General features: G+C 31.5%; 2 protein-coding genes across 4 annotated transcripts; one reads left to right on the forward strand and one right to left on the reverse strand.

Annotated features, from left to right (window-relative positions):
* Positions 1-3638: 3638 nt before the first annotated feature.
* LOC142553401 (root phototropism protein 2) lies at positions 3639-6754 on the reverse strand. The gene is made up of 5 exons (XM_075663619.1): positions 6539-6754; positions 6354-6423; positions 5292-5669; positions 4428-5153; positions 3639-4268 (listed from the first exon to the last, which is right to left on the reverse strand). Exons 1-5 carry the CDS (start codon positions 6598-6600, stop codon positions 3789-3791), a joined length of 1716 nt encoding a protein of 571 aa, XP_075519734.1. The 5' UTR covers positions 6601-6754; the 3' UTR covers positions 3639-3788.
* An 11740-nt stretch (positions 6755-18494) lies between these two features.
* Positions 18495-26534, forward strand: LOC142553402 (putative LRR receptor-like serine/threonine-protein kinase At1g06840). 3 transcript variants are annotated; one of them, XM_075663621.1, is made up of 21 exons: positions 18495-18629; positions 19034-19188; positions 19678-19825; positions 19928-19999; positions 20120-20191; positions 20461-20604; positions 20755-20826; positions 20907-20978; positions 21654-21728; positions 22033-22101; positions 22480-22548; positions 22626-22697; positions 22853-22939; positions 23037-23105; positions 23232-23734; positions 23973-24128; positions 24282-24565; positions 24907-24958; positions 25057-25307; positions 25424-25558; positions 25927-26534. In XM_075663621.1, the coding sequence occupies exons 2-21, from the start codon at positions 19077-19079 to the stop codon at positions 26269-26271; spliced, it is 2859 nt and encodes a 952-aa protein (XP_075519736.1). In that variant the 5' UTR covers positions 18495-18629; positions 19034-19076; the 3' UTR covers positions 26272-26534. The 3 variants fall into 3 exon arrangements, with proteins under 3 accessions (XP_075519736.1, XP_075519735.1, XP_075519737.1); XM_075663620.1 differs by having other exon boundaries at positions 18541-18768; XM_075663622.1 differs by lacking the exons at positions 18495-18629; positions 19034-19188 and having other exon boundaries at positions 19954-19999.
* The last annotated feature ends 838 nt before the right edge of the window (positions 26535-27372 follow it).

Here is a 27372-nt window from a genome sequence, read left to right on the forward strand (position 1 = left end):
AACAAACTTTTTTCACAAAAAATATTAATTTGAAAAGATTGAAATAACAAAATATATTGGTTTTATTTGCTTATAGATGAAGTGAAAAAGATTTTTTTCACAAAAAACTTAATTTGTAGATTTTTTCACAAAAAAGTTAATTTATAGAAGATTAAAATAACAAAATTCTTTTGTTTTATTTTCTTGTAAATAAAGTGAAAATATTTTTTCCACAAAAACTTAATTTGTATAATGATATGATGTTAAATATATTTTATTTTACGTTCATTAAGATTAATTATTTTAAAATGAAGAATTAAATTAATGAAACCAAATAATTAAACTAATTTTGTTTTAACAAGGTTGGTGTCATGAAGAAGGTTCGATATTTAATTACATTTACAAAATGATACAAGAATTATCAGATATAAATATAGATAATCCTAATAAATATTTTATTGATATTTATTTTATCTATATTTCTTTATCAAAAAGAAAGTCAACTAATATTGTTCAAAGCCTTGGTTTATTATGAAAATTTAACGATATAAGATTGAATAATATATTTGTATTAATTTTAACTATATTTTCCTCTTTTTAAAGGCAAGAAACTATAACAATTATTTTATGAGAGATTCTTGCAATTAACGAATGATTATTTTTATAAGAGATATATATTGACAAATCAGTTATAGTTTTTGTAATATTAAAAGATATATCTTTGAATGTAAATTTTTAAAATTATGATAAATAAATTTTTATAAAATTTATTCATTAGCAATACTCACTACTTCTCCATAGACAAAGTCAAAGCTAAGTTATTTGGTTTTTATTTACTTGTAGATGAAGTAAACAAATGTTTTTCACAAAAATATTTGTTTGAATGTGATTTATTTTATTTTGTAGATTTATAATCTTTTGAATGATTTTATATATATATGCAAGAAGTTTATCTTTAATTTGGTGAGTAAGTTTTTGTAAAATCAATTATTATGATGTCAAGATTATCAATTATTATGATGTCAAGATTATCAACCCAAGAAGATTGAATATATTTTTTCCCGCAAAATATTAATTTGAGAATATTGAAATACAAAAAATCATGGGTTTTATTTGTTTATAGATGAAGCGAAAATAATTTTTTCCCAAAAAATTAGTTTGTACAATATTGAAATACCAAAATTCTTTTGTTTTATTTGGTTGTAAATATAGTGAATTTTTTCCACAAAAAGCATAATTTGTGTAAGGACATGATATTAAATATCCTCTATTTTGAATTAATTGAGAATAATTAATTTAAAACGACGAATTAAAATAATGAAGCCAAATAATTAAATCATGTGGGTTGGTGTTATGAAGAAGGTTTGACGGTTAATTACATTTTACAAAAATGATACTAAGCATTATTGGATATAGAAGAAAGATGACCTTATAAATATTTCGTGAGTATTTATTCTATCTATTTTTCTTTATAAAAAAATCCAACTAATATTTTTCAAAGCCTTGGTTTATTATTAAAATTTAACAATATTTGATTGAATACAGACAGTTTTACTAACTTTAACTATTTTTCGTCTTTGTAAAGATCAGATGCCTATAATAATTACTTATTTGATGATCTTGCAATTGACGAAGATGTATTTTTATAAAGGATGATATAAGTAAATCAATTATAGATTTATATAATCTGAAATGACATATCTTTGAAGGTAAATTTTTAAAATTTTTATGAATAAATCTTTACAAAAATTATTCATTATTGCTAAATATTTCTCCTTATGAGTTAAGATTGATAATAGGAAAGGTCAAATTTATTTGTTTTTATTTGCTTGTAGATGAAGTGAACATATATTTTTCACAAAATATTAAATTGAATATGATTTGTTTTATTTTGTAAATCTATAATCTTTTGAATGAGTTATATATGCAAGAAGTTTCTCAGAAAAAAATTAATATATTCAAATTTAATACTTCCAATAATATAGTATGAAATATATAAAAAATATGTTATCGTAATTTTGTATTTTTGTATTTAAATAACATATTGCATAAATATGTTATATCATTAAGAGTTGAACACTTTTTGATAAATATAATAAAATGTTAATTAAATCATATTTTGTCAGTTGTCTAGAAGATAGAATAACCAAAATTCATTGATTTTATTTGCTTGTAGATTAAGTTAAAATATTTACAAAAAATAAATATAATTTGTAGAATACTGAAATAACAAAATTCTTTGGTTTTATTTGCTTGATGAAACAAATTTTTTTTCTACAAAACACTTAATTGTGTGGAGATTTGTAGAGGCATATATAGAGAAAAATATACATTTTTTCTCATAAGATTTGCTAATGAAGATGGCGAGAATATTGTTTTTTCACAGAGAAGAAAAAAATGATGACAAAAAAAATAGTGAAAGCAGTATAAATTGAAAATATAAAAGAAGAAAACATTTGACGCAATAATTTAATTTAAGATTTAGAATATATTATCTATATTATATTTTTATTTTTCATAAATCAATAACACGTGGTAAAATAAGTGGTCAACGTTATGTATTATACTTTTTTCTTCTCTCAAATTTAATTTTAATAACTATTGTGATATCAATTTTATATTATATTTTCTCCAATGTCTAATTTATACAAAATTATAATATTTATTATTAATATGTTTTTCAACAATTATTAATTTATTTAAATTGCGCTTGGATAAATTGATTTCAAATTTATGGATTAGAATTATAATTTTATTGTTAACAATGAAACAATATATCAAATTTTGAATCTACACATTACTTATTTACATATTATAATTTATATAAAGTAGAATAAATTTCAAACAACATTATTTTTGGGTGGACTTGAAAAATATCATAACTAACATGAAATACTACTATATAAACATGAAATGAGTGTATTTGAAGTTTATGATGTTATTTCTTTAAATAACAAAAATACATTTGAATGTATTGAAATCCTTCCATTCAAGAATAACCTTAGATTTATAACACATAAAATTTTTAAACAATAATACATGTAGTACAAATTATATTACGTTGAATTTCCTATGGATAATGCTAAAGGTACAACTAATATATCGTACTGCGATATTTACAACAATTATATCGTGAGATTTTGTTATTATCTAATGAAATTTTATATTTAATTTATCATGAGGTTTTGATAAATGAAATTTCTGTATTGATTTTTTTGTATTGTAAGAATTATTGTACAAATTTGGTTGCACATGTAGCATTACTCATTTTCTATCGACTAATATAGCATGAAATCATTAATATATAATTTTTTTGTAAATTAATCTCTTCTGATCTCATTTCTTTAACAACAATTATTGATAATAGAAATGTATTTTCACGTGCGTCGCACGTGTCTTTACCTAGTATCTATAAATATTGTACATAATTAGATGCTTCCCTTAATCCTTCGGCTCTCTTTTCCTTGAAATCTCCCCTAGTTTTTCTTTGATTTCTAGGGGTTTGCCCTCACTCGAGGATTCTTGATTTCTGATCGTTATCGTATAATGTGATTAAGAATTTTAGCAAGCATGGCACTCTATTCTCAGATGAAATTTTATTCACCAAATGAAGAAAAAGAGAGAAAATATATAAAGATTTTAGGAAAATATTCAAGAGAGAATAAAAAGAGGTGATCCACATTCCAGAAGGAAGGCCAGTTTGATAAGACCAGATAGTTTTTACATTGATGTCTCGTGCACATAAGCAAACAAACACGTCAAATTATAATTTCAACAAGCAAGCACAACAATCCGTAGCATTCCCAGAACTAAGAAATAGAGAACCTCCTCCTTCTAGGCTTGGTGAAATCAACTGTTCCATCTTCGATGTTCAAAGTATCCTTAGATCCATTCTTGAATGAGATCAACTTTCCAAGCGTCTTCGACATGGATGAGAAAAATGTAGGCTTCTTGGTACTCACTTTAGATGACGTCGTCCCTGTAGATGGTTTTTGCATATCCGCGATGTACATTTTCATCTTGAGCAACTCGGTTCTCAATGCTTCGTTCTCTTTGGCAAGTGATACATCTGCTTGTATTTGATTTCGTGTGGTTGCTGCATCAGGCATCTTATGATCATCTGCACCACTTCTTAACTTGAGTTGATCATAGTAGAGTGCATGTAGTACTATTTGGACGGGCAAGCGTTTGTTTTGTGATGCGTGGACTCGCGCTTCATAGGATAGTTTGAGTGGATCCATCACACTGCAAACTTTTTCGCGCTCGATTTCATCTAGATTTGGATGAGCCTAAAATCACCACTAGCAACAGTCAACAAAGAGCAGATGGATAAATCCTCTTACCTAGGATTATGCTAATAGTCAATTACACTGAAAAAAATATAGGATAAAACCCTCGAGTTTTTTAAAATGTTGAACAAGCCAATCTAAGCTTCAAATTGTACCGACCTTCAAGTAAATATCAACAGCCCGGTAAAGATCATCATCCACCTTTCTTGCTGCCTTAGGCACTAAATTCGCTATCCCGTTAAATTTGGAAATGCTCAGTTCACCATAAGTAGCAATCTCCCCAAGATAAGCATCAACAGTCTTGGCAACTCTCTGCATAGCTGTTGAACAAACTTCTCGAAGATCACCAGCATTAAAAACCGCAACACTCTTCTCTTTCTCCACGAATCCTGATATGATCTTCCTCACGCTCTCAAGATCGAAAAGCCTCTCGCCATCATATGTAAATGACACGATTAAAAGATCATCCACCGTCACGTGCTCTAAGATAACCGATATCCTCTTTTCTAGCTCGTTTTTGCAGCTATTTGCAGCTTTCAAGAAAATGGCAGTTCTCAAGAGACAGCACAAGAAATTTAAGGGGAATGCAGATTTATCCGAGGGCAAGATGGCGACTATAGATTCAAGGAGTTCTCGTTGGCGGGTTTTAGTATCAGAGTCTCCAGGATCGGATGATTTCACACCATTGCCAGAATGATCGCGAACAAGATCGCTAAGTGATCTCTCAGCATACGTGATTATAGCACTGGCCAAAGTAAGTCCCTTCGCTCCTCTAGACTTCATTGATGCTATGATCTTTTGAAAGAAACTTGTGTCTAGAATGGTTAGCTCCTCGGTCCACCAGTTTGGGGGCGAACGGCTAGGAAAATTTGCCTCAACGCAAGCCTATCAGACAAAAATCAGACCATATTTTAGTCAACTAGCACACCGGATCTAATAACCAGATCAAGCAATTAACCTCCTATTATTTGATCATACATGTCATAAAATCAAATTTCTAACACATAATTTTCTATAAAATACCTTGGCACTGGCGATTTCAACACATCTTTGAACAATTTTCAGGTCCTCAGCCATGGGTAGAAGATTTTGACAGGATTTTAACACCACAAGAGCACCAGACAAGCTCGTTAGCGCCACTTGAGACAAGAAATCCTCAGTCCGGCCAGCAAGATTACCGTCACAATACTTGTCCGTCATTTGAAGATATTCAGCTGCACATCGCAAGGCTGCCACGTTGTGCACGGTGATCTCAAAGTTCACACCGTAGCAAAATTTCGCTGCTTTCTCGAAGATTTCAGGTCCCCCCGGTATGTCGGAGAGGTTTATTCTTGTTAGATCTGCTTCTTTAGATTCGATTATCAGCTTCCTTATGTGATTGCTCTTAGCTACAAGCATGAACTGCCATAGCCGAAAAACTATATTACTTTCATCATCGTCACATTTGGAAGCCAGATTTTGTTAAAAACCATTTTTTCCCCAATCATAGGCTCAGAAGTAGATTTATACAATACTCAAAACAAAATTATTGATACATTAATGGGATCACATTCGTAGAGATTCATATATATGATCTCCAAGCGAATTTAATAGAATATCATATGCATATTATAAACCCGTGACCTCTGCTCTAACATACTTACAATTGAAAGCCTTTTTTCCATCGAGCTCGTATGAGTTGGGATGAACAGTTGTTTCATATTTTAAAAGAACTCGATACCGTTGTTAAAACTTTCATCTTGAATGGATATCCTAGAATATCCATAGAAAGTCTTGTTCTTGAAAAGTGGCTTAAAGATCTGAAACTGATAGTTTCCATTTCATTACAAAATCTGGGTTGTCTCAAGATCATTGAATGATTCCATAAAGCTACCACTTCAGCTAACATATTGATATTGCAAGTACAAATAAATGCGTTGCTCAACTTTTTATGCGATATCATACACTAAATGAAGCAAACTTTTAACTTGTATATTAAACTACGAGATCGAAGATCTTACATACAAAAAAAGTTTCCAAGAAACAGAAGCCATCACAGATCATAAAATGACAAAAAAACTTGTAAAAAAAAAGAAATTTTCGTACCTTGTGAAGAGAAAGTTTGGCTTCCCCAACCTCAACAACAACATCTGTAGGGATTTCTTGAGATAACACCCTTTATTCAGCACAGAAAAAAAAAAATAAGAACAGCAGCAAAAGTACCCAAAAGAACACACTACACAAAAGAATCCTAAAAGTTTCGAATAAGGAATCTTTGTATGTATAATTACCACTGCCCAGTTCTCTCCATAGCAAGCGAAACTCTATTATTGCTTTTGATGGGAGTAGCCATGTAAGGGAAATTCAAGAATTTCGGATGATTAAAAGAGCTTGCTGGTTATATATAAAGAAATTAATTTTATCTTCAAATATCGTTTTCCAATCACACACCAATTTGGCCATTTATCTATAAAGCTTTTTGGCTTCTTTGGGGACAGCTTTTGATAATTGTAGCGGCCTTGCTGGTGAATATATACAGGCTTGAATCCGTAACTTTTTACGTAGTTTTCGAGTGATAAAGATTTCAATCACTGTTGTACTCTCGCACGCTGTGATGTGTTTTTTCAATTATTTTCTGTGATTTTAATAAACTTTATTTTTTATGTTTTGTCACAATAAACTTTGTTTTTTGTTTTTTTTTATTCCAAAAAACTTTATTTTAAATTTTATAATCTTCCAATTATTTATTTTATATGGATTTTCAGATTTCGAGTTTTGCAAACATCTATTTCCTTGCATGCCATGTCCTCACGCAATTATGTAATAAAAAATTATTTTTATTTAAATATTTTCTATAAATATAAACATTTTTAAAGTCGAGTTTTTTTTTTATCTGCGGATCATCATATTAAAATTTCGATTCATATATTTGATAGCTTTATTATTTTGCAATATTGTGTGAATTTGACATATTTTCGTACAGCCACGCAGTGTAATATCCATCCAATCAACGTACATTTACTAAATTTACATATTTGAGTGAAGAATTTTTTAATTGAAATTTTCGTCAATCGTCCAAACAATCATCTATCAAATTTTCAGAAAAATTGATTTTTGTCGTTGAAGAGAATCAAAATCCTTGTTCGAATAAAAAAAATGAGCAAATAAGATAAGCCTATTATTTGAATCACGTAAGAGCGAGTTTCTTGTAATATAATCTAACAGATTTATATCTGTTTGATGGATTGATCTAATTCATATATGAAGTCAAAAGTAAAGTAATATTTTTGACATAAAATAATATATTTTCTGAGTCGTATTAAATCGATAAGAGATATATCTCGTAAAATTGACAGCTTAAGATGATTTTATAAGAGTTTTTTTTATGGCTTCAAAGTCCTTGCGTAAACTTCTAGGTAAATGACGTCCTCTGTTCCTAGGTAAATCACGTCTACGTACATCAATTGTATTTTACTTGCAGTCAATAAAATAAATAACGAGAAAAATATAATATGAAACTAATTTTTTTTATTTTTATTTTGAAATTATATTCAATGACAAAAATATATATTGTTTATAGCTTCTAACTTATTTTTATTTAATTATTAATATAATAATTTAAAATTTATTTATTTATGTGGATTACTCTATTGTAGTTTCATCGGTATCACGTGAGGATTTAGACTTCTTAAGTTCATTAATATTAGATATATAAAAGTGAAAGAGTATGACTAACTTGATCGGGGAAAAGAAAAATCACATAAAATTTCCCTCCAAAGATTAATTATGAAAGTTTATCGACGATGGCATAAGTATTGATTCGACCCTTGAAATGCGTTTCTATTTCAGTTTTTTTCGATTCCCGTTTGAGAATTTCGATGATTAATTCAGTTTTTGATGAACTAACTGATCACTTACAAAAAACAAACAAATAATGAATAAATGAAAATTATTGGATTTTATATTTTAAAAAAAAATTTGTAGGTTCCAATTAAAAAAAAACAAACAAGTAATGAATAAATGAAAATTATTGGATTTTATATTTCAAAAAAAATAAAATTGTAGGTTCCCTCAATAAATTGGTACCATATGATATAATAATAATTAAATAAATTTCGACTTTGTATCATAGTGGGTTAGAGTTGAACGCAGAGCCAACTGCCCACCAGGTGGAGAAGCGATTTTAGGTATAATTTTTTTTATACCTAAGAGTGTTGTATGCGTGTTCTGTCGTGGAAAAAATATTATTTATTAGATCTTGAAGTGATCTAGATCTAGTCACAGACACACAAATACGCACACACATATAGTTTTTTTTATGTTTTCTACTCATATTCGTGTCCATCAATGAAGTGTCTATCATCTATTGAATGTGACGAAACATATCTAAATTATAAATTCGATATATGAGTGTTATCTGATTGATGAATACAGAGATAAATACGACGAGTGAACAACATGATATCATATATAGAGTTTGGATACATTGCAAATCTACTGTGTATACTTTATATGAACGTTAATAATTTATTATTGGACGCTTAATTTTTCTCTGTTTCAACATCTAACAGAGGATGTAAATGGAAATTACTTAAATTTTACAAGACAATTGAGGAAATGTTGAAAAGCAATTGAGGAAAATAAACAAGCTTTGTGATTGGAGCAATGGTGTTGACCCGAAGTTAATGTGGGGAGTGGATCAGATTCAGCCACTCAAATAAGTGGTGTAGACTCCCTCACTACTCCACCACATAAAATCTTGGTCGTCCGCATCCCACGTCATCCCCCGTCTCCAATTTTCTTGCCACTTGGGCCCCATCCTTATCTTCCTCGAATTTCCAAGACAGAGATAATATATATTTATATTTCACGATGCAATGTCATGGATCCATGCAATAATCAACTATTATTTATATTTATATTTGGTTTAAAAATATATTACAATTTTTTCTGCAGTCTCGAAAAACATTTCAAATCATTATTTTTAGATAAAGATTAGCATTAACGCTGATTCAATTCCATAGTTACAAAACATGCAAACGTATATAATGGAAGAAAATAAACACAATTGCTATATTCAAGTGCTGATGAAATCTCATTGCTACCAACATAATATCTTATGGATGAGTCCAGTTAAGATCAAATCCAAACAGATTTTGGACTCCTGGCCCATCCCCAACCAAGGTAGAAGGTTCATCACAGGCCCATGTATTCTCCTATAAATACGAGATTTGGGTGTCTAATTTATTCATTCACTATTTTGTTTTTCAGCAGCACCCTTAGCTGCTCTCCACTTATATCCTCAGTCTATGACTTGAACGTCGGAGGGGCTACGTCAGGACACCCTGCCTGGCTCCCTTCTAACGGTCTTATTCGTGATTTCAGGGTCGGGACAATTTTGAAACCTGCATCTGGACTAGTGACACTTGCTAGAATCGGACCCTAAATTTCCCGTGAGTATCACAAACATATTAGCTAATTGATTGGATAATCCCATTCACTATATATACTTCACTGGGAGAGGCGCAATCCACAAGGCAAGAAGATAGGTTTGGAGGAAAGCTACAACAATTCCAAAATGATTGGATAATGCCATCTTAGTTTATCTAGTAAAACCAGAGATTTCCCTATCACTACTATGACTTATCAACAACGTGATGGTGAAATATGTCTACATCAAATACTAATTCACATGCCACTATGCAGAAACATTTTTATCTATATCCTAAATAATGATCATTACTGGCATCATTTAACCAAATAAGGATAGGGTTTTGATGACAGCAACATAGGAATTGTGAACTATTTAAGACTAAGGAAAAGTTCGAGCTGGAGTTGAAAGTGATATTTGAGCTAAAATTCGACGACCCTTTGGTCCCCTGCCCAAGTGGTCATACTCTAATTATCTTGTGGATATAACTTCACTGAAATTCCTTTTCTTGTCATATTACTTAATTGTTGGTGTCAAATCTGGTTTGTTTCAGGGCCCTACCATTTTATTCTCTTTTGGGTACTATTTTCAACATTACATATTTATAATTCAGTTTTCCAAGTAATTTGATATATTAGGTGCTAGAAATATAGAGTTTACATAGAAGTATTGAGATTCAATCCAATAATTAGTGATTTGTTTGCTGGAAATCTGGATTCGGATCAAGATTAGTAGCAAATCTAAGTTGTTTTCGGATAATCTCGACCAACTTTAGTACAATAACAAGTGAAAAATAGGTCGAGGTTTGATGTTTTATTAGTTGGGCTTTTAATGAAATGCACGATTGATAACGAGTGGGGAAGTCGTAGGTGTCGGTGTAATAATCGAAATGTCGACAGAATATTGTACGAGTCATATTTTGATCCATCCAATGTAATATTATTACAAGGCCCAGTCCAAGGCCCAAACATGAATAACTCCTTCAGATGAAAAATAAATAAATTTTATTTATAAAATTCAAATATTGCCCCCCTGCGTTAACTTTTCCTTGTATATCTATGTGCGTGTATATATTTACGCAGTGTGAATGAAAATATATTAATTGATTACATATCTTTGTTTTATCTTATGTTTGAATCGAGTACCAAAAAATTAGAGATATCAATAATTATATTATCTATATATATTATTCATCATACTTAATCTTGTATCATATATTCTTCACATTTCTTTTTATTTTTTGAGTATTTTTTTTAGTCCTCTCTTATTTTTAGGTATTTTTTTAGTTATGATGGGAAATTTGTTTAACTATCTGGAATTTTTTAAAATAACCTTCTATAAATATCTATAATCAACATATTACGCTCAAATGGTTGAAAGACATGATGTGAATTATATTTTAAAATTAGTTTTGAAGGATCGTTTTAACACATGTGATGGTGTTTCAAACACAATATTCCCTATGAGCTTCAATAGCTCATGTTCTAAGAATGTATACACCGATAAATTAGATCGAGTTTGGTTTTTGACCAAGCAGAATATATTCAAAATAATCATTCATTAAGAAAGCTGATTAATTTGAAATTGTCGTGTTCTGCAAACTGGTCGATTCCAAACTGAAGTTCTGAACTGGTCAGTTGAACTGATTTGGTGAAATTAGTTGGCTCGTCAGGTGAACTGATATCACTGCTTCAGTTGAACTGGTCGGCTTGGCTTTTCATCAGTTGAGCTCTTCATTAGCTGGCCGGGCTTTTGAAGGTCTTCTGTTGAACTACCTATCAGTTGGATAATCAGTTGAACTGGTTCAGTTTGAGCAATCAGTTAGCACTTTTAGTTTGTGTCTCGATAGCTTTAGTTTTGGTTTGATAGCTTTCTGCGCACTTAAGTAAATTTATTATAAATAAAACAACAAGTTTTGTTAACATCAAAATCAAGATTGCGAACATGAAATGTTCCAACAAGTTTTAAGCTTCAATTATAGTTTTTAGACTATTTTTATATTAACACAAAAAATATATTAAATTGAGCTAATATCATAATATATTTATGCAATTAATACATATTTTATTATATCTTTGTTTAATTAATTTATTAAATCTTTATTTAATTTATATAAATACTAAAAGTTTTAAAAATTATTTGAACTGGCGTTGACATTTGACATGAATGGTTCTCGGGGGTCAAAAAATAAAAAATTTGTTTTAGATTCAAGATAAAGGCAAACATTAATTCAATCAATATGTGAATAAAATATGGAGATTTTTTTAAATAGACTTCACACAATTACTATAATCAATTTTAGTCATCAGTTAAATTAATTTATCAAAATAGTCTTTTTATCATATCAAATTACTTAGATATCCCCTATCATTTAAACTCTATTCACAATCAATTTCTTTATCTCAAACTCTTTATTTGATTTTCGTAATTTCTCGAATAATCTTATGAATTCCATGCATTTGGACATAGAGTGGTGATAATTTGAGATAATTCTTTTGTCGAGTATCATTTTTATGCATTTTATTTTTTTGAAGGTTTGTTGTGCATACTCATAAACTGTTAGCATAAAATAAAGTAGAAACTTAATTGAGACCATCAGATTTTTTGTTTATATTTGTATAAACTCACATTGATGTAAGTATTATGTTTCATAACCATGGTGATTGGTGATTTTGTTATATTATTTTAGATGATCAACAATCGTAATTAAAATATTATAACCTTCGTGGTTTTGTATGCATTAATTCAAACTAACAATTCATAATTTTATTAAAATATGTTTATTGATATAAGTAAGTAGTATTAAAAAAAATTAATATATTATAAATTAAATTAAACAGAACAAATGTTAAATCAATTCTTAAAGAGAAATAATAGATAATTAAACAAATGAATAACGAAAATGGAACATGTGTGTTCATATAAAAAGGGTATTTTAGGATTTTTTTAATTAAATAAGGCATAATGCTAAATGTGTAATAAATAAGGTCATTTTTGAAATTATGACTTTGAAATAGACTAGAATAATCAATTTTCCATAAAATATTGGTTTCAATCAAAATAATCGATCAAATTGAATTAATAATTGATTTGGTTAGTTCAGTTCGGTTTTGGTTTTAATAAAAAACTTCTGTTAACCGAGCAAACCAAGCTTTTATAAAAAAAATTAATATATTATTAAAACTAATAACATTTATTAGGATATAAATATTATAAATTTATATTAAAATTTTATTGGATAATAGAGGTAGAGTTAAAAATAATTTTCTAATACATAAAATTTTTTAAAAAAACTAAAAGTTCGGTTAATTCGGTTATCAACAGAAATAACCAATTTTTTCGGATTGGGTAAAGTTCGATCGGTTTGTCGGAAAAAAAATCGATTTTAACCGAAATCTTTATTAGTGTCTAATCAAGACGGAATCCGTCTCTGATATTTTTGAATCATTGCTGACCGTCCCTTGTCATCAATTTTATTTAAAATTTAAATTGTGTTAAAAAAAATGCAAACATTCAAGCATGTATTTTTCATTCTTGCTATTGTTAATTCCAATGGTGGATAATATATTATATCGGAAGAATTTCACTCCTATTTTTGGACGAGCAGAAGGTCCTCATAAAACATGTGTTCCCCACACCAATAAAGGCTGAATGACTTACAACATGGAGTTGATTTGATGTGGCGTATCTTTCTACGATTTCATTTTGATAAATTTTGTTAATCCAAACATGACAAGGTGCTAACCTAAATATTTATGTTATTTCTTGTCGTCTGCTATACATTTAAAAATACACGTGTTTTGGCACAAAAATCCAACTTTTGTCCATATACACTACAAGCTTAATATAAAGACATATAATACATCAAAATTTGATTTTTAATTCTAAATTAGTGAAACACTTTGATTTCGTTTTTTTTAAAAAAATATAAGCATGGACCTAAAAGCAATTTCCAGCAAAAAAACATTTACGAACACTCAAATCAACAAGGGTGACTGTTTTCCAGAGTTCTAAGAAATATATAACTAGAAATCTCAACATGGTCACTAATCATCACTCCACGTTGCCATGCAAGTACGACTATAGACTCTCTTGATATCATATTCCACATATCGAATCTACAAAAAAACCAGTCAAAAACCATAATAAAAAAACCCTGACGAGCTAGGCATATACCCACCCGAAGAGAAGCCGTATGCAGTAGGTGGCAGCGGCCTCCGACTGTATCCAGGGTGGCGGCCACGCTGCTGCCATGGATCATCGGGGAAATGAAACGGCGCACCCGAGTTGTGGAATGGATCCCTGAAAATTCCTGTACTCGCACTAGCAGGCACTTTGGTGTGAAAAGTGGGTCTTTGTTTATGGTCTTTGCACCAAAAATCTCTGCAAATACGTTCACTTGAGGCACGTTGGCTTCGCATTTATGCTCTTCTTCGTCCTTTTCAAATCTGTGGTTGTTGCTGCAAGGATTTCCGTATGGTCTCGTGGGGGCATTTGCCAGTATGGTTTCGGTAGGGTTTGAATTCTTCGTAAGCATTTGATTTGCTGCTTGCAGAGTTCCGACTGAAGTGAAGAATTTCCGCATATTTCCCTGTTTTTTCAATGGTTTTCAGCAACAAATTTGAATCAACTCTGCCTCTGACCGAAACATGATTGTTTTCTAGATCTAAGGAGATTGAGCAAACCCCTGCATTTAGAAAATTATTATGAATAAAGATCAAATAATTGATAAAAAAAGATATGAAACTAAAATCTTTACCATCAAGTTTTGATAATTCTTTCTTCAGTTCCTTCTTATACGCTCTACAACACATGCTGTTCACTTTTTAGAACAATAATCTGCGAAGCAACAAGATTTAATCAAATCAAAATACGACTCAAATGCCCTCACGGAGTAACATATATATATCCGAGTTAGTGTATGAGGTGAACAAAAGGCCAAATATTTATAAATTCGATTATCTCTGCCAACATCTTTACAAAATAACCTGTTAAGACTTATCTAATATGGTTCACTTTTTGGAATTTTTTTGCATAATACTGCTTTAACCAAGAGTTTATCCAACGCACGCTTGAAGGGAAAGAGCTGTGGCTTCCCAATAAGAAAACCATGTCACAAATTCAGTGGAATAAAAACAACTTACCGGATCACTGGGGCTTTCCATTGGAATTTTGATGGCAAGTCTTCACTATATATGTTCCGCGTATGTTTCAAAAACCACTGACAACTTGGATCTGTTTCTCCATAGCCTAATGGAGCAAGGAGTGCCACACACCAGCGGTTTAGGGTTTCGTGGATTTGAGTTGTCGGTCAATTTACGGTATGGATATTTCATTAAACAATTTCCTTGTGAATATCAATTTAAATTTGTAAACAATGAATTACAATTGGAAAGTTAAAAGATTTTATTATATAAACTTTACATGTCGAAAATCGATATTGATGTTTTTAGCGTATCTGGGAGATTGTAACACGCAATTGCCAAAAAATTGATGGGTCCCGTAAATCGGTCAAAAATTAATGTGATCTACCATACGACAATTGATGTACTGGTGTTATACTGGTTAAATTATATAATAAACATGTTTTTTTAAAATAAAAAAATTATAAAACTAAGTTAACATATAACTTCACAATATCATAATAAAAGTATTTCACACTATACCATTTTATATCTTTTCTATTATTTTCTTTCATATTCCTACAATATAATGTCCCTCGTACAATAACGAAGGAGAAATTTAAGGGGAGAAAAAATGTAGAAAAATGAGAAAATTGCAGTTTTAGTCTTGTATACATGTTTCATTGAGATTTTTGTCAAATGTGCTTAAAATTCCAGTCTTTTTTGTTTTTGCAATTTTATTTTTTCCCACCTATGTAGCGTCGGTGCGAACGATATATTAGTACTTTCGTAGAAAAATGTCTACCATTGTGGTTTGCAAGTTGTATAATAGAATCCACTGTTACTATCATTCAGTGTATATTGAATTAAATATCGGGCTAATACAATAGCTTGCAAAATTAAACTAACTAGATAATCTGCATTGGGCAAATCAGGTATGACTTGCTCGCCCGATAAATTATTGGTAAAGCAAATCGAACTTATGATGGTTAGTCAAACACTCACATACTTTATTAACTCGGACATCCCCTGAATAGGGCAAATACATGTAACTGATGTAAGGGTTGACCTAGGCCAATCCCTTTCTTTTAACTTATATTATATATTATTTAATAAAAATTCTTAATTTTTCATGTTTTAATCATTAAATTTTTTTCATATTCTTTCAACAAACAAAATTTTTTTCTTATAAATACCAAAAAAAAAGTTTAAAAAAAGGTTTAAGATGCATGTGAACATGTCGCAAAGTAAAAAAAAAATAATAATTGTAACTTTCTATTGGTTCTACAATAAAATAAATAATGGTCAAACAAGTTCAGTATGTGTAATATTATGTATCTTATTTTTTTCCCAACAATCTTTCAATAAAAAAATTTATGATTTATATTTATTTTTACCATTCCTAATTAAGAATCGTGCAGGTTACGCCCATGCCTTTGAGGACATTCACATATTACTTTTTTTTTTTAAAAAAAAAGTAATATGTTTTTATCTTTTTTGTGCGTCAGAGATAAATCCGAAGAACAAATACAATAACATATAAATCACGTTGATCAGGTAAATGATGCACAATAAGCAAGCACTGTGTTACATACTCAAACTAGGAAGGCATAGATAAAGAGGAATTGAACAACTGAACTATTAATATACATGGATAATAAATAACTACATCTGCAATAAGTGATAAAAAACTAAAATTTGAAAAATAAACAAAGTTATTAAACTATAGTTAAATTTAACTAATTAGGGTTGAAAAATCAAAATTATGCTTATTTACAAAACCAAATTTATTATTTGACATTATTTAATCTAGATAATCCCATTTAATGTCATAGAGACCATTTCGAAGGAGTTACAATCTTCGTTCCACTGCTGTTTATATATATATATATATATATATATATATATATATAGTCAATGATTTGACAGTGTTGAACAATAAATTATATTGCAACTGACAAAAGTAAATTACTTTTTTATTTTTCCAAATATTATATCCATTTCAGTCAATGGAAATATAATCCAATTTTTTTTTTTTAAAAAAAAGAATAAGAAGAAGAAAAAATCAATATGGCTCAAGACCTAAAACGAATGATATAGCCATATGGCTAGGCATTGACCAGTTATGACAAATGGCCCCTCTAATAATAGGATATATATTTTATTATGAATCTTTCTAACAAAATTTCGATTTCAGACAGCAATATTTTAAGGAAAAAATTATTACTTTTGACTTTTAATTAATTAAAAGTAATTTTTTTTATAACGATTTCACATATCTTTATCCGTAAGATGAATCAATCATGCTTATATATATGATAATAGGTAATATTTTTTTATAAAAAATAATATTTTTTTATAAATGAACTAAATAAAATATCTATCTCACAAAATTATCTCGTGAGATCGTCTCATAATTTTGTTTTTTTATTAATTAATTATCATATAAAGCGTGACTTTGTCTTTCATATGATTTATTATATCAATTTCATATATTATTATAATATATAAAACAAGACCAACTATGTGTGTGTATCAAATTGTGTATTTAATGCATGAAAATTGAATTCAACAACTTTCCGGCCCTAAATAATTAGAGATGGAAACCCCCTAACTACAAGTTGTCGCGCACAATTAAATACCAAATTACAGCAGTTTCCAATCCTACCTTTTGTTTCAATAAATTCACGTGATAGCCATCTACAACTCAAAACTCTATTTTAAAATAGAACAATTTCTGCACCAAATACAATATACATCTCCAACCCATCTACTTCAAATCTTACTATAAAAAAATATTCTCGAAATATTTTTTTTTATTTGATTTATTTAATTTTTTTCTTATTAGTTATCAAATGTGTAATTTTTAAATTTAGTGATATAATTATAATTATATTTTATATTTGATACAGTTAATATTATATTTTATTAATAATTGCATCTGGGTCAAAATGAGTGGATCGAGCTCTTCTTTTTGTTTTTTTATTTAAATTTTAAAGTGAGTGGGTCAAGCTGTTCGTTTCGTTTTGTGGAGCTTCCTTTTATTTTTTCAATTTTTTTTATTTTTTATTTTTTATTTTTAAAAGAAAACTCCTCTGCATTTAGCGCAGAGCGAAGCTCTGTGCCAGGGAACGTTAGAGGAAACCCCGGAAATGCCCTAATATCATTAAAATTTTATCATAAAAATCTGGGTAAAAAAAACAATTTTATCAAATATGTTAGTGTTAAATTTAAGTTTTATATCTATATATTTGAATTTTAGCATTATTTTTGCATCGAAGTGCGAAAATGACCAAACTTGCAATAGAGAAAAATGACAAAATTGAAAATTTCCCCTAAGATTTTATGCATTGCTAACATTTATGCAGTTTTATGATTTTCTAAAGAAAATAAGATGAACTATATATAATGTATTATGATTGTCCATGTATCTATACTGGTAATTTGAAGAGGATTAATTTCTTTGATCAATAAATAATTTAATTTATATCTCAGAAAATAAGAATATTCCCCTTTTTTATTGTAAAAGAAAGCTTAAATGTCAGTACATTACGGAGCTTAAGTCAACGATGGCATCCACTGGACCACTACTACGTTAATTATATTTCTTGTATTTAGAAAAGGACCAATATCTGCTCGACTACCATTTACCGTTTGTATATTCATGTACAGTGTACACACACACACACACACATATATATATATATATATTTGAAGTATATAGTAAATATATATTTGGAACTATTCAAAGTTGAAAGTTGAAGCCTCCACAAATGAAAGAGATGGCTGCTGTTCTCATCATTGATCATCAGCGGAAATATATTCAATGTATGTTGTTTGTTACCCGCCCGAAGACAGACCAGTTACTTGGGTTTATTTCTTTATTTCATATTGCTTTTCTTTGTATCTTTTGTTTTCCGGTGCCACCAAAAATAATGCTCATTCAGCAAACAAACCACCTTCTCGTGTAAGCATTTCGCAATTATTTTTACTTGATATATTTTCTTTGCTTCGCAATTTGTTGATTTGTGGTTATTGTTTGAATTCGTGGGATTCTATTAGATACCTTTGGTTTTCTTTTGAAGGGTTGTTCTGGTTTGACTTTTTCGTAGTGATTTGGAGCTTGACTGCTGCTTCTTTTTGGTTATAGAGTGTGCGTGGTTTTGATTACCTTACTGGGGGTTGTGTTAATTTGTGTGCAAACTTTGATCTTTTATTGATTGCTATTTCAGGTGGGTGATATATGTTGTAGAAAATATTGATAATCTCGGATAAATGGCAATTCTTGGGATGTCCCAGTTAACTTCTGCGAAGATTGGATTGAGTGTAGCTTTGTGTCTGTCTTTGTTTCTTATTGCTGAGAGCCAATTAACGGATCCAAAAGAAGGTAACTTTTCCGTTTGATATAATCCATCTTGTTATATTCTTGTGATGTATTCTAGTTATACGTCCTGTGGTGGCGACGGAAACCTTCATCCTATTCAATTTATGTAATGGTTTTGCGTGATGTTAACTTTTTGGTTAAAGAGCCGGAGATGCCTGCAATTGTACACGTTTCGAAGTCTGGCTCCGCACTGTAGTAAATGCTTTACGAATGTAGAGAAATTGGTTTGGGGATCGACACTGTGTAATTTATATTGATGGGTGGTAGTTTGATGTAGAACCATTTAAAGTCCAAGTATTAAAGGCATTTGTCAATCTCATTTTTGCTGTTTTCTATTGTCCTGATTGTGATTTCTATGTATAGTATCATTGTCTCTAATTTCGGCACTGAAACTGGGATGATTCGTACTTTGAGTCAGCAGGCATCAGTGAATGTCGAAACACGAAAGGATTTAATATTTGATGAAATGGTATAATTTCATGTTTCGTGTAGTGAATGCGTTGCGAGCCATCAAGAATAGTTTGATTGATCACGGAAAACTTGACGACTGGGAAAGTGGGGATCCATGTACTTCTAATTGGACTGGGATCACCTGTTATAATACACCACTGGATGATGCTTATCTACATGTCAAAGAACTGTACGTCCAATAATTTTCCAGACCTTGCATTACAAATTCATGGCATCAAATGTTGCCTTGCAGTTCAAAGAATGTGTTACATGTTTTTGTTATACTGAACAGGTTCTTATTAAATTTGAATCTATCAGGAAGTTTAGCACCAGAACTTGGTCTTTTATCTAATTTGACGATACTGTGAGTAAAATATTCTTACCCCGTTACATTTTACAGCACATTAGAAATTTGGATCACTAAAGTTGGCATTACCTTATGGTTCGTCAAACTTGTAGGAACTTAATGTTATTTCTATTACAGAGATTTTATGTGGAACAACTTAACTGGATCCATACCAAAGGAGATAGGCAAAATATCAACATTACAACTTTTGTAAGTCGTAATTGTTCTTTTTTCAAAGTTTCTTTTTCCCAGATGCTCTTGTTCTTCTTTGTCCATGGTTTGATAGAGGGACATGTAGACGAGTCCGTTTAAGTTTAGGACGTGCCGTAAATAAATAGAATGTCAAACTCATATAAAAAAGCACAACAAAATTCAAATAATTGAAGTTGTTCCTTGGTATTTTTAAAACCGTCCTCCTTTATAAGATGTGCGGATCAAATTTCATGCCTTCACTGGTGTTTCCACATCATTTTTTGCAGGCTTCTGAATGGAAATCAACTAACAGGTTCCTTACCAGAGGAGCTCGGTAACCTTTCAAATTTGGATAGGATACAAATTGACCAAAATCACATATCGGGAGAGATACCACTTTCGTTTGCTAACTTGAGAAAAGCAAAACACTTGTAAGGATTTTTTTCTTTTTTAACTCTAATAGATGCATCATCGTGAAAGTTTATCTTCTCAGACTATGAAACCTTTTCGAGCGATTGAAAGTGATAGGTGTTTTGGCTATGTTTTTACTCCATGTAATTCTTACTCTGCATTCTGAGCAGCCATATGAATAATAATTCTCTCAGCGGACAAATTCCCCCAGATTTGTATCGACTTCCGATTCTTGTTCACTTGTGAGTCAAAGATCTATTTATTAGATCAATTTTGTGGCATTTTGAAGATTATTTACACATGTGCATGAATTTTTCTACAGGTTGCTCGATAATAACAACTTATCAGGATATCTTCCTCCGCAATTGTCTGAAACACCAAGTCTGAAAATATTGTATGCATCTTTTCCTTGTAAAATGTTAATCCTCATGCAAAATTGCAACAAATTTTTTGATCCAGCTGTCACTTGTCATTATGTCTAGAACTGTGTGGCTTAACTAGAATAACTTGGGGATGCCTTTTAACTATGCCTCATCGATTTTCAAATCAAGGCGAATAACTTAATGTAATCGTTCCATCAACATAATGGCGTCATCCAGATATTTTAACAGGAATGCGAGTGAAATCATTTTTACATTCAGACAAGTTTGAAAGAACTGGTACTGATTCTTTCCGCAAAACTTTTCTATGCTATATAAAGTACAGTCTTGTTCTATGTTGTTTCTCTACGCCACACAGCAAATGATGCGCACACATTATCGCATGTGTGAAACTGATGATGCATGGTGTATATTGCTTATATTATCAGTAATAAACCTGTATGGTTATCAACTATTGTTTGTTTCCTAATTGAGTATCGTTGAAGGACATAGAGACTGCCTTCCTCAACTCCCTTTTGTTTTTAATTCCTTTGCATTTTAATGTTTCAGTGGTTAAAGAAAAGAAGTTGACTCTATTTCTGGATCTTTATTTTATGAAAAAAAATTAGAGTATATGCACTGAGGTGCATCATTTTCTATTTCTATGTTTACTTCAGTCCACTTTATTTTTTCTTTCTTTTGTTTTTCAGTCAGCTCGATAATAACAATTTTGAAGGAAGTACAATACCTGCTACATACGGCAACATGTCTAGTCTATTGAAGTTGTAAGTGAGTGAATGTATTGTTAAACTTTTCCTGTGCTACACAGATTTTTACCGCAGTTGTGCATGGTACATGATCTTCCATGAAGTGTACATTTTTCTGTAATTCTAAAAAAGAAGCATCTCAATTCAACTTCTCCAGCAGAGTCCAATATCCACAATTTCCAATATGTAGACTTGGTTGGTGCATAAAATTTAATTGCTTTGTCTTCCTTTTCAAAAGATTTGATGTTTCTGACGAGGATAGGTGTATTGAGAATTAGTGCAAGGTAATGTGGATAAAATTTGGTTTTGTTGGATATATCAGGAGTCTAAGGAACTGCAGTTTGAAAGGACCTATTCCTGATTGGAGCAATATGCCTAAGATTGCTTACATGTAAGTAGATACTCATTAGACTTGATTCCTACTCTGGACTTGGCTACTTTTATCTCGTGGTTTTGACCTGTTATTGAGTTTTGGAGTCCTGTTGCAAATGGCTCTCATATTGCTACAGGTAGGATTCTGCAGAAGGTGCTAGCGTGGTTTTTAAAATATCTATTTGTTGGCTAATCCGCAAATATATGAATGATTCACCTGTAAGAAAAAATCGACTCATTTACTTATCATAAATAATTTGGTCCTAAGCCTATTTAAACATCGATACCCTGTGTGGCTTATGGAGTTGATAGTGAGCATGGAACAGTGCCTAAAATTATGGCTGGAAAATTAAATAAATGTTCATCTCTTTCTCTAATTGGGTGTGCTGAATTGCAGAGATTTGAGCTGGAACCAGCTTAATGGTTCCATACCACCAGGTGCTGTATCTGAAAATATCACAACCATGTAAGTGTCGTTCACATTTTTTGTTTTTTAATAACACACAAATACCTTTGCTGTTGGACTTTTTTTCTACTCTGCAGTGATCTATCAAACAATAAGCTGAATGGAACCATTCCTGACAGCTTTTCAAGGCTGCCTCTTCTACAGAAATTGTGAGGCTTCATCGACTTTCCATCAATTTCATGTTCTTTACTTGATGGAGTTTATTCTCTTGTTTTCTAGTCTAGTTATTTTAAAAGTCCCCTATGTACCTTAGAGTTATCATTCATGTTTTACATCCTAAAATAATTTGACTTTTTGGCTGCAGGTCACTCGCAAATAATTCCCTGAGTGGTTCTGTACCATCAACCATCTGGCAAAATCGAATTTTAAACGAGACTGAGAGGCTTCTTCTGTAAGGCCTCTCCTTCATATGATGATCTCTCTATTATCATTAGACTGAATGGTATTCTTAATTTTAGTATATTAATGTGTACTTGCTGGCATTGCAGGGATTTTGCGTCCAACAAGTTTTCAAATATTTCGGGCACTCTTTTCATCCCTCAAAATGTTTCCATTGGGTTTGTCGTTTGTATAGCTTTCAAATGTTGCATTTATTTACCTTCTTAACTGATGTTTTTCTTGAATAAATACAAGTTTAGAAATATTAAGGTTCCTTTTCCATTTATACTGCGTTACTATTTCAGGCTTCAAGGAAATCCTGCATGCTCAAATAGCAACCTGATTCAATTTTGTGGTGGTCGTGAAGTAGATTTCAGCAATACCTCAGGCTTTGTAAATGTCAAAACTTGTGATCCTCTAACATGCCCACCTCCATATGATTATGCCCCTGTATCTCCTAGCGGACGTTGCTTTTGTGCTGCTCCACTTTATGTTGGATATCGCTTGAAGAGTCCTGGGTTCTCAGATTTTCTTCCATATGCCAAAGCATTTGAGGTCTACCTAAGTTCCGGGCTTAGGTTGGATCTGGATCAGCTTGATGTTGATTCCGTTGCATGGCAAAAGGGTCCTCGTCTCAAAATGTCCCTAAAGATTTTTCCGTCATATATCAACAATAGTGTTAGGTTATTTAACTGGACCGAAATTCTACGTATTCGTGGATTGTTTAGTGGATGGAGGATTCCTGATAGTGAAGTGTTTGGTCCTTTTGAGCTTCTCAATTTCACTCTTTCTGAACTTTATCCAAATGGTACGTCTGTTTTTCCAGCTGGGATATGTTTATAGACATTTGAATTATACAAAGCATGGAGTCGAACAAATTTGCCTCTAGTTTGAGATATGGTTTGATTGTCTTCTGAAGCACTACAACATTGTTTTTATGAAGTTAATAAAGCAGTCATAATTTTAATATAATTAAGAACACTCATCTTCGCTTTCGTAATTTTTGAGAGTGGCTTCTTTTTTCCTTTTTTGGTTTTCTTTCTCAGAGATGCCCCGATCATCATCTGGTGTTAGCCAGGGTGCATTAGTAGGCATTATATTAGGGACAATAGCTGGTACAGTTACTCTAACAGCACTTGTGGCACTCCTTCTCGTAAAGCTGTACTTAAGGAGAAATCACATATCTTCAAAGAGACGCTTACGTGAGTGTTCCCTCTTTTCTACCTTTTTGGCTGCGATAACGGGTGCAATGGTACCCTCTGTTGAAGTCCAGGAGAGAAGTTCTTGTGCTTGATTAATTGCTAATATTATTTGACAACTTCAATCAGACTAATCAATCATTGCAAACATTTCAGTATCTAGGATCTACAAAAAAATTGATGGCGTTAAAGATTTCACTTATGCGGAAATGGCACTGGCAACAAATAATTTTAATAGCTCGAGCCAGGTCGGAGAGGGAGGTTATGGAAAGGTTTATAGAGGTGTTCTTGCTGATAAAACAGTTGTGGCAATAAAGCGTGCCCAGCAGGGATCGCTACAGGGTGAAAAGGAGTTTCTGACAGAAATAGACCTGTTGTCCAGGTTGCATCATAGGAACCTGGTATCATTGGTTGGATATTGCGATGAAGAAGGTGAACAGGTACCAACTTCACGTTTTCGTACGTACCAAACCCAGCTAATGGGTGAAAGTCCAGTGTCTGTTCGAATGTCCTATGAAAATTTGGATTTTTTATGGCAAAATATAATTTAAATGGGGAAGGCTTCTCCAGCCATAAGTTGATTTCTTAAGGTTCAATCTGCTAATTAGCTAACATATCATTTTAAACTTAGAATCCGAACATGTAAACAGCAGGATTCAAGATCTTTATTTATGTTCCCCGAGCTTTGTGATTCTCCTAGTTCTTTTGATTCATATCACAAGCTGCTAAATCTTTCTATATGAGTGGAATTCTCATATTTGTGGTGCATTTCATGGTGCAGATGTTGGTTTATGAGTTCATGAGTAATGGCACCTTGAGGGACCACCTATCTGGTAATTTATGAAAGTAGAGTTATTGCTACTTTTGTGTTGGTCAACAATAATCTATGGTTCATTTTGCAAAAACGTTATATGGTGCCTTGATATGACAGGTAAGTTTAAAGTGCCTCTGAATTTTGCTACGAGAGTAAGAATCGCGTTAGCTTCGGCCAGAGGCATCCTTTACCTTCATGCAGAAGCCAACCCTCCAATATTTCATCGGGATATCAAGTCGAGCAACATATTATTAGACTCTAAGTTAATTGCCAAGGTTGCTGATTTTGGATTATCGCGGCTAGCTCCAGTACCAGAGCTTGAAGGAGCCGTGCCTGCTCATGTATCTACAGTAGTCAAAGGGACTCCAGTAAGAACAATTAAAAGAGCTAGCGAGAATATATAAACACACGCTCTCACACACATGTATATATATTATTCGATCATGTTCCTCATATATGTTTCGCCGTTGCCTGATTACTGCAGGGATACCTTGATCCAGAATATTTTCTTACTCAAAAATTGACTGACAAAAGCGATGTTTATAGCCTCGGGGTTGTCTTTTTTGAGCTCTTAACTGGGATGCATCCAATATTTCATGGCAAAAACATCGTCAGGGAGGTAAGATACCATTTCGCAGAGTACAGTTCAAGGCATGTAATGAAGAGCATCGTTTATGTTGCTTAAGTGTTCTCCAGCATAATTGCGACTGCGACATCTCGCTGATTTGCTATTCATCCACTATTTTCTTAAACAAGTGGTTGCCTGAACCTCCTTCTCTTACAAAACATACAAACAACGGATTGTTTGTCTCACTTTCATGATGAATTTTTCCGCCTTTGTGAAATTATAATTTTCAGCCATGATAGAACTTAAATCTTCAACACAGCATCGTTTCCACTTTTCAAAATTTTCAACAGCCAAAAATTATGTACAACAAGAATCTCAATTGTATACACACATGCTAAGCGTATGCTCGTCTGCATCAGGTCAATGTTGCATATAGTTCAGGCATCATATTCTCTGTCATTGATGAACACATGGGATCTTATCCTTCTGAGTGCGTGGAGAAGTTCTTAAATCTGGCTCTGAATTGTTGCCGAGATGACCCTGATGACCGGCCCTCAATGGCGAAAGTGGTCAGAGAACTTGAGAACATATGGTATATGATACCCGAATCTGACCCCAAGATAACAGAATCTTTAGTCACTGATCCTGGAAAGTTTGTGACTCCGCCATCTTCGGCTTCTTCCTCAAGAGTTCCTTACTTTTCACAAGATGTCTCAGGTAACGATCTTGTCAGTGGCGTCTTTCCCACCGTTATACCGAGGTAACGACTATGTTTCCCCATGCCTTCTCCAAGGATGGATTTTTACAGTGTAACGTAAACATTCCGATCATATAGATTCATGTAGATCAATCATCAAAAAATTTGTGTTGCATTTGTACATAATCGATCTGGAGCTTAGCTGTTTTAGATTGTTCTGAAGCTAGGAGATGATATTGATTTCTGTACTTAGTTTTGTGTTTCTCAAGCATTTTACACGGTCATCATGTTCGAACTCGGATTAAGTTGAATTCAGAAATGCGATTTCATCTCCAATACAATTTCTAAACTTAACAAATTTAAATGTTATTTCATAATAATTTTAATTCAAATAAATGATTTTATCATTCAGTTGCAAGTGGCAGCTTACAGGTACCTAATCATAATAAAAAGTATTACTTAATATCAAAGAGTGATATAATTAAATATATGTTGGAGTGTTAGGTTTAGTTTATTTCCGTTTTTTCGGTTTTAAAAATATGTGATCCAATATATGAAATATTTTCCTTATGTTCACGTTACGACTGAAATATAGTTAAGAGAAGGTGAATAAAATTTATATAATTTTCTAAACTTTGAGTCATTATTAATAGTTTTGAGGCTATTAAGAAAATATTCTCGAACTGAGAGTTTTGTTGGACCATTTAAAAGTGAGTAATTACGGAAACAGCCTAGCTTGACTAGTGGTAGAAGTATATAATACAATTGATAGTTAACAAGTAACAACTTGAAAATAATATGCAAAAATGTAAGATGTGCAATAAAATGAGACATATATTTTTATGGATATTTGAAGATAACACTCCTACATCGTCATTTCTTCTATTTAGGAAAGATTCCACAAAAAACTTTGATTTTACAACATCATGTAATAACTCAATTCAGCTAGGACTCATTACTACTTAAGCTGAAAAACACTTAGTTTTCACATTACAAGATATGGATCTTTACGAACCCTCGGTTCGCCGAAAAACAATACAAAATAAGCCAACGTTCAGCTTGACGACTTGAGTTAGTAATGTATCACAGAGTGATCCTTGGAGATCTGATATATTCTGATAGACGTTTGCTGAGTGAGCATCTTAAAATTGAAAGCTTGAGTGTCCTC

The sequence above is a fragment of the Primulina tabacum genome, chromosome 8, assembly GCF_025594145.1.
Source record: "Primulina tabacum isolate GXHZ01 chromosome 8, ASM2559414v2, whole genome shotgun sequence".
Lineage (NCBI taxonomy): Eukaryota > Viridiplantae > Streptophyta > Magnoliopsida > Lamiales > Gesneriaceae > Primulina > Primulina tabacum.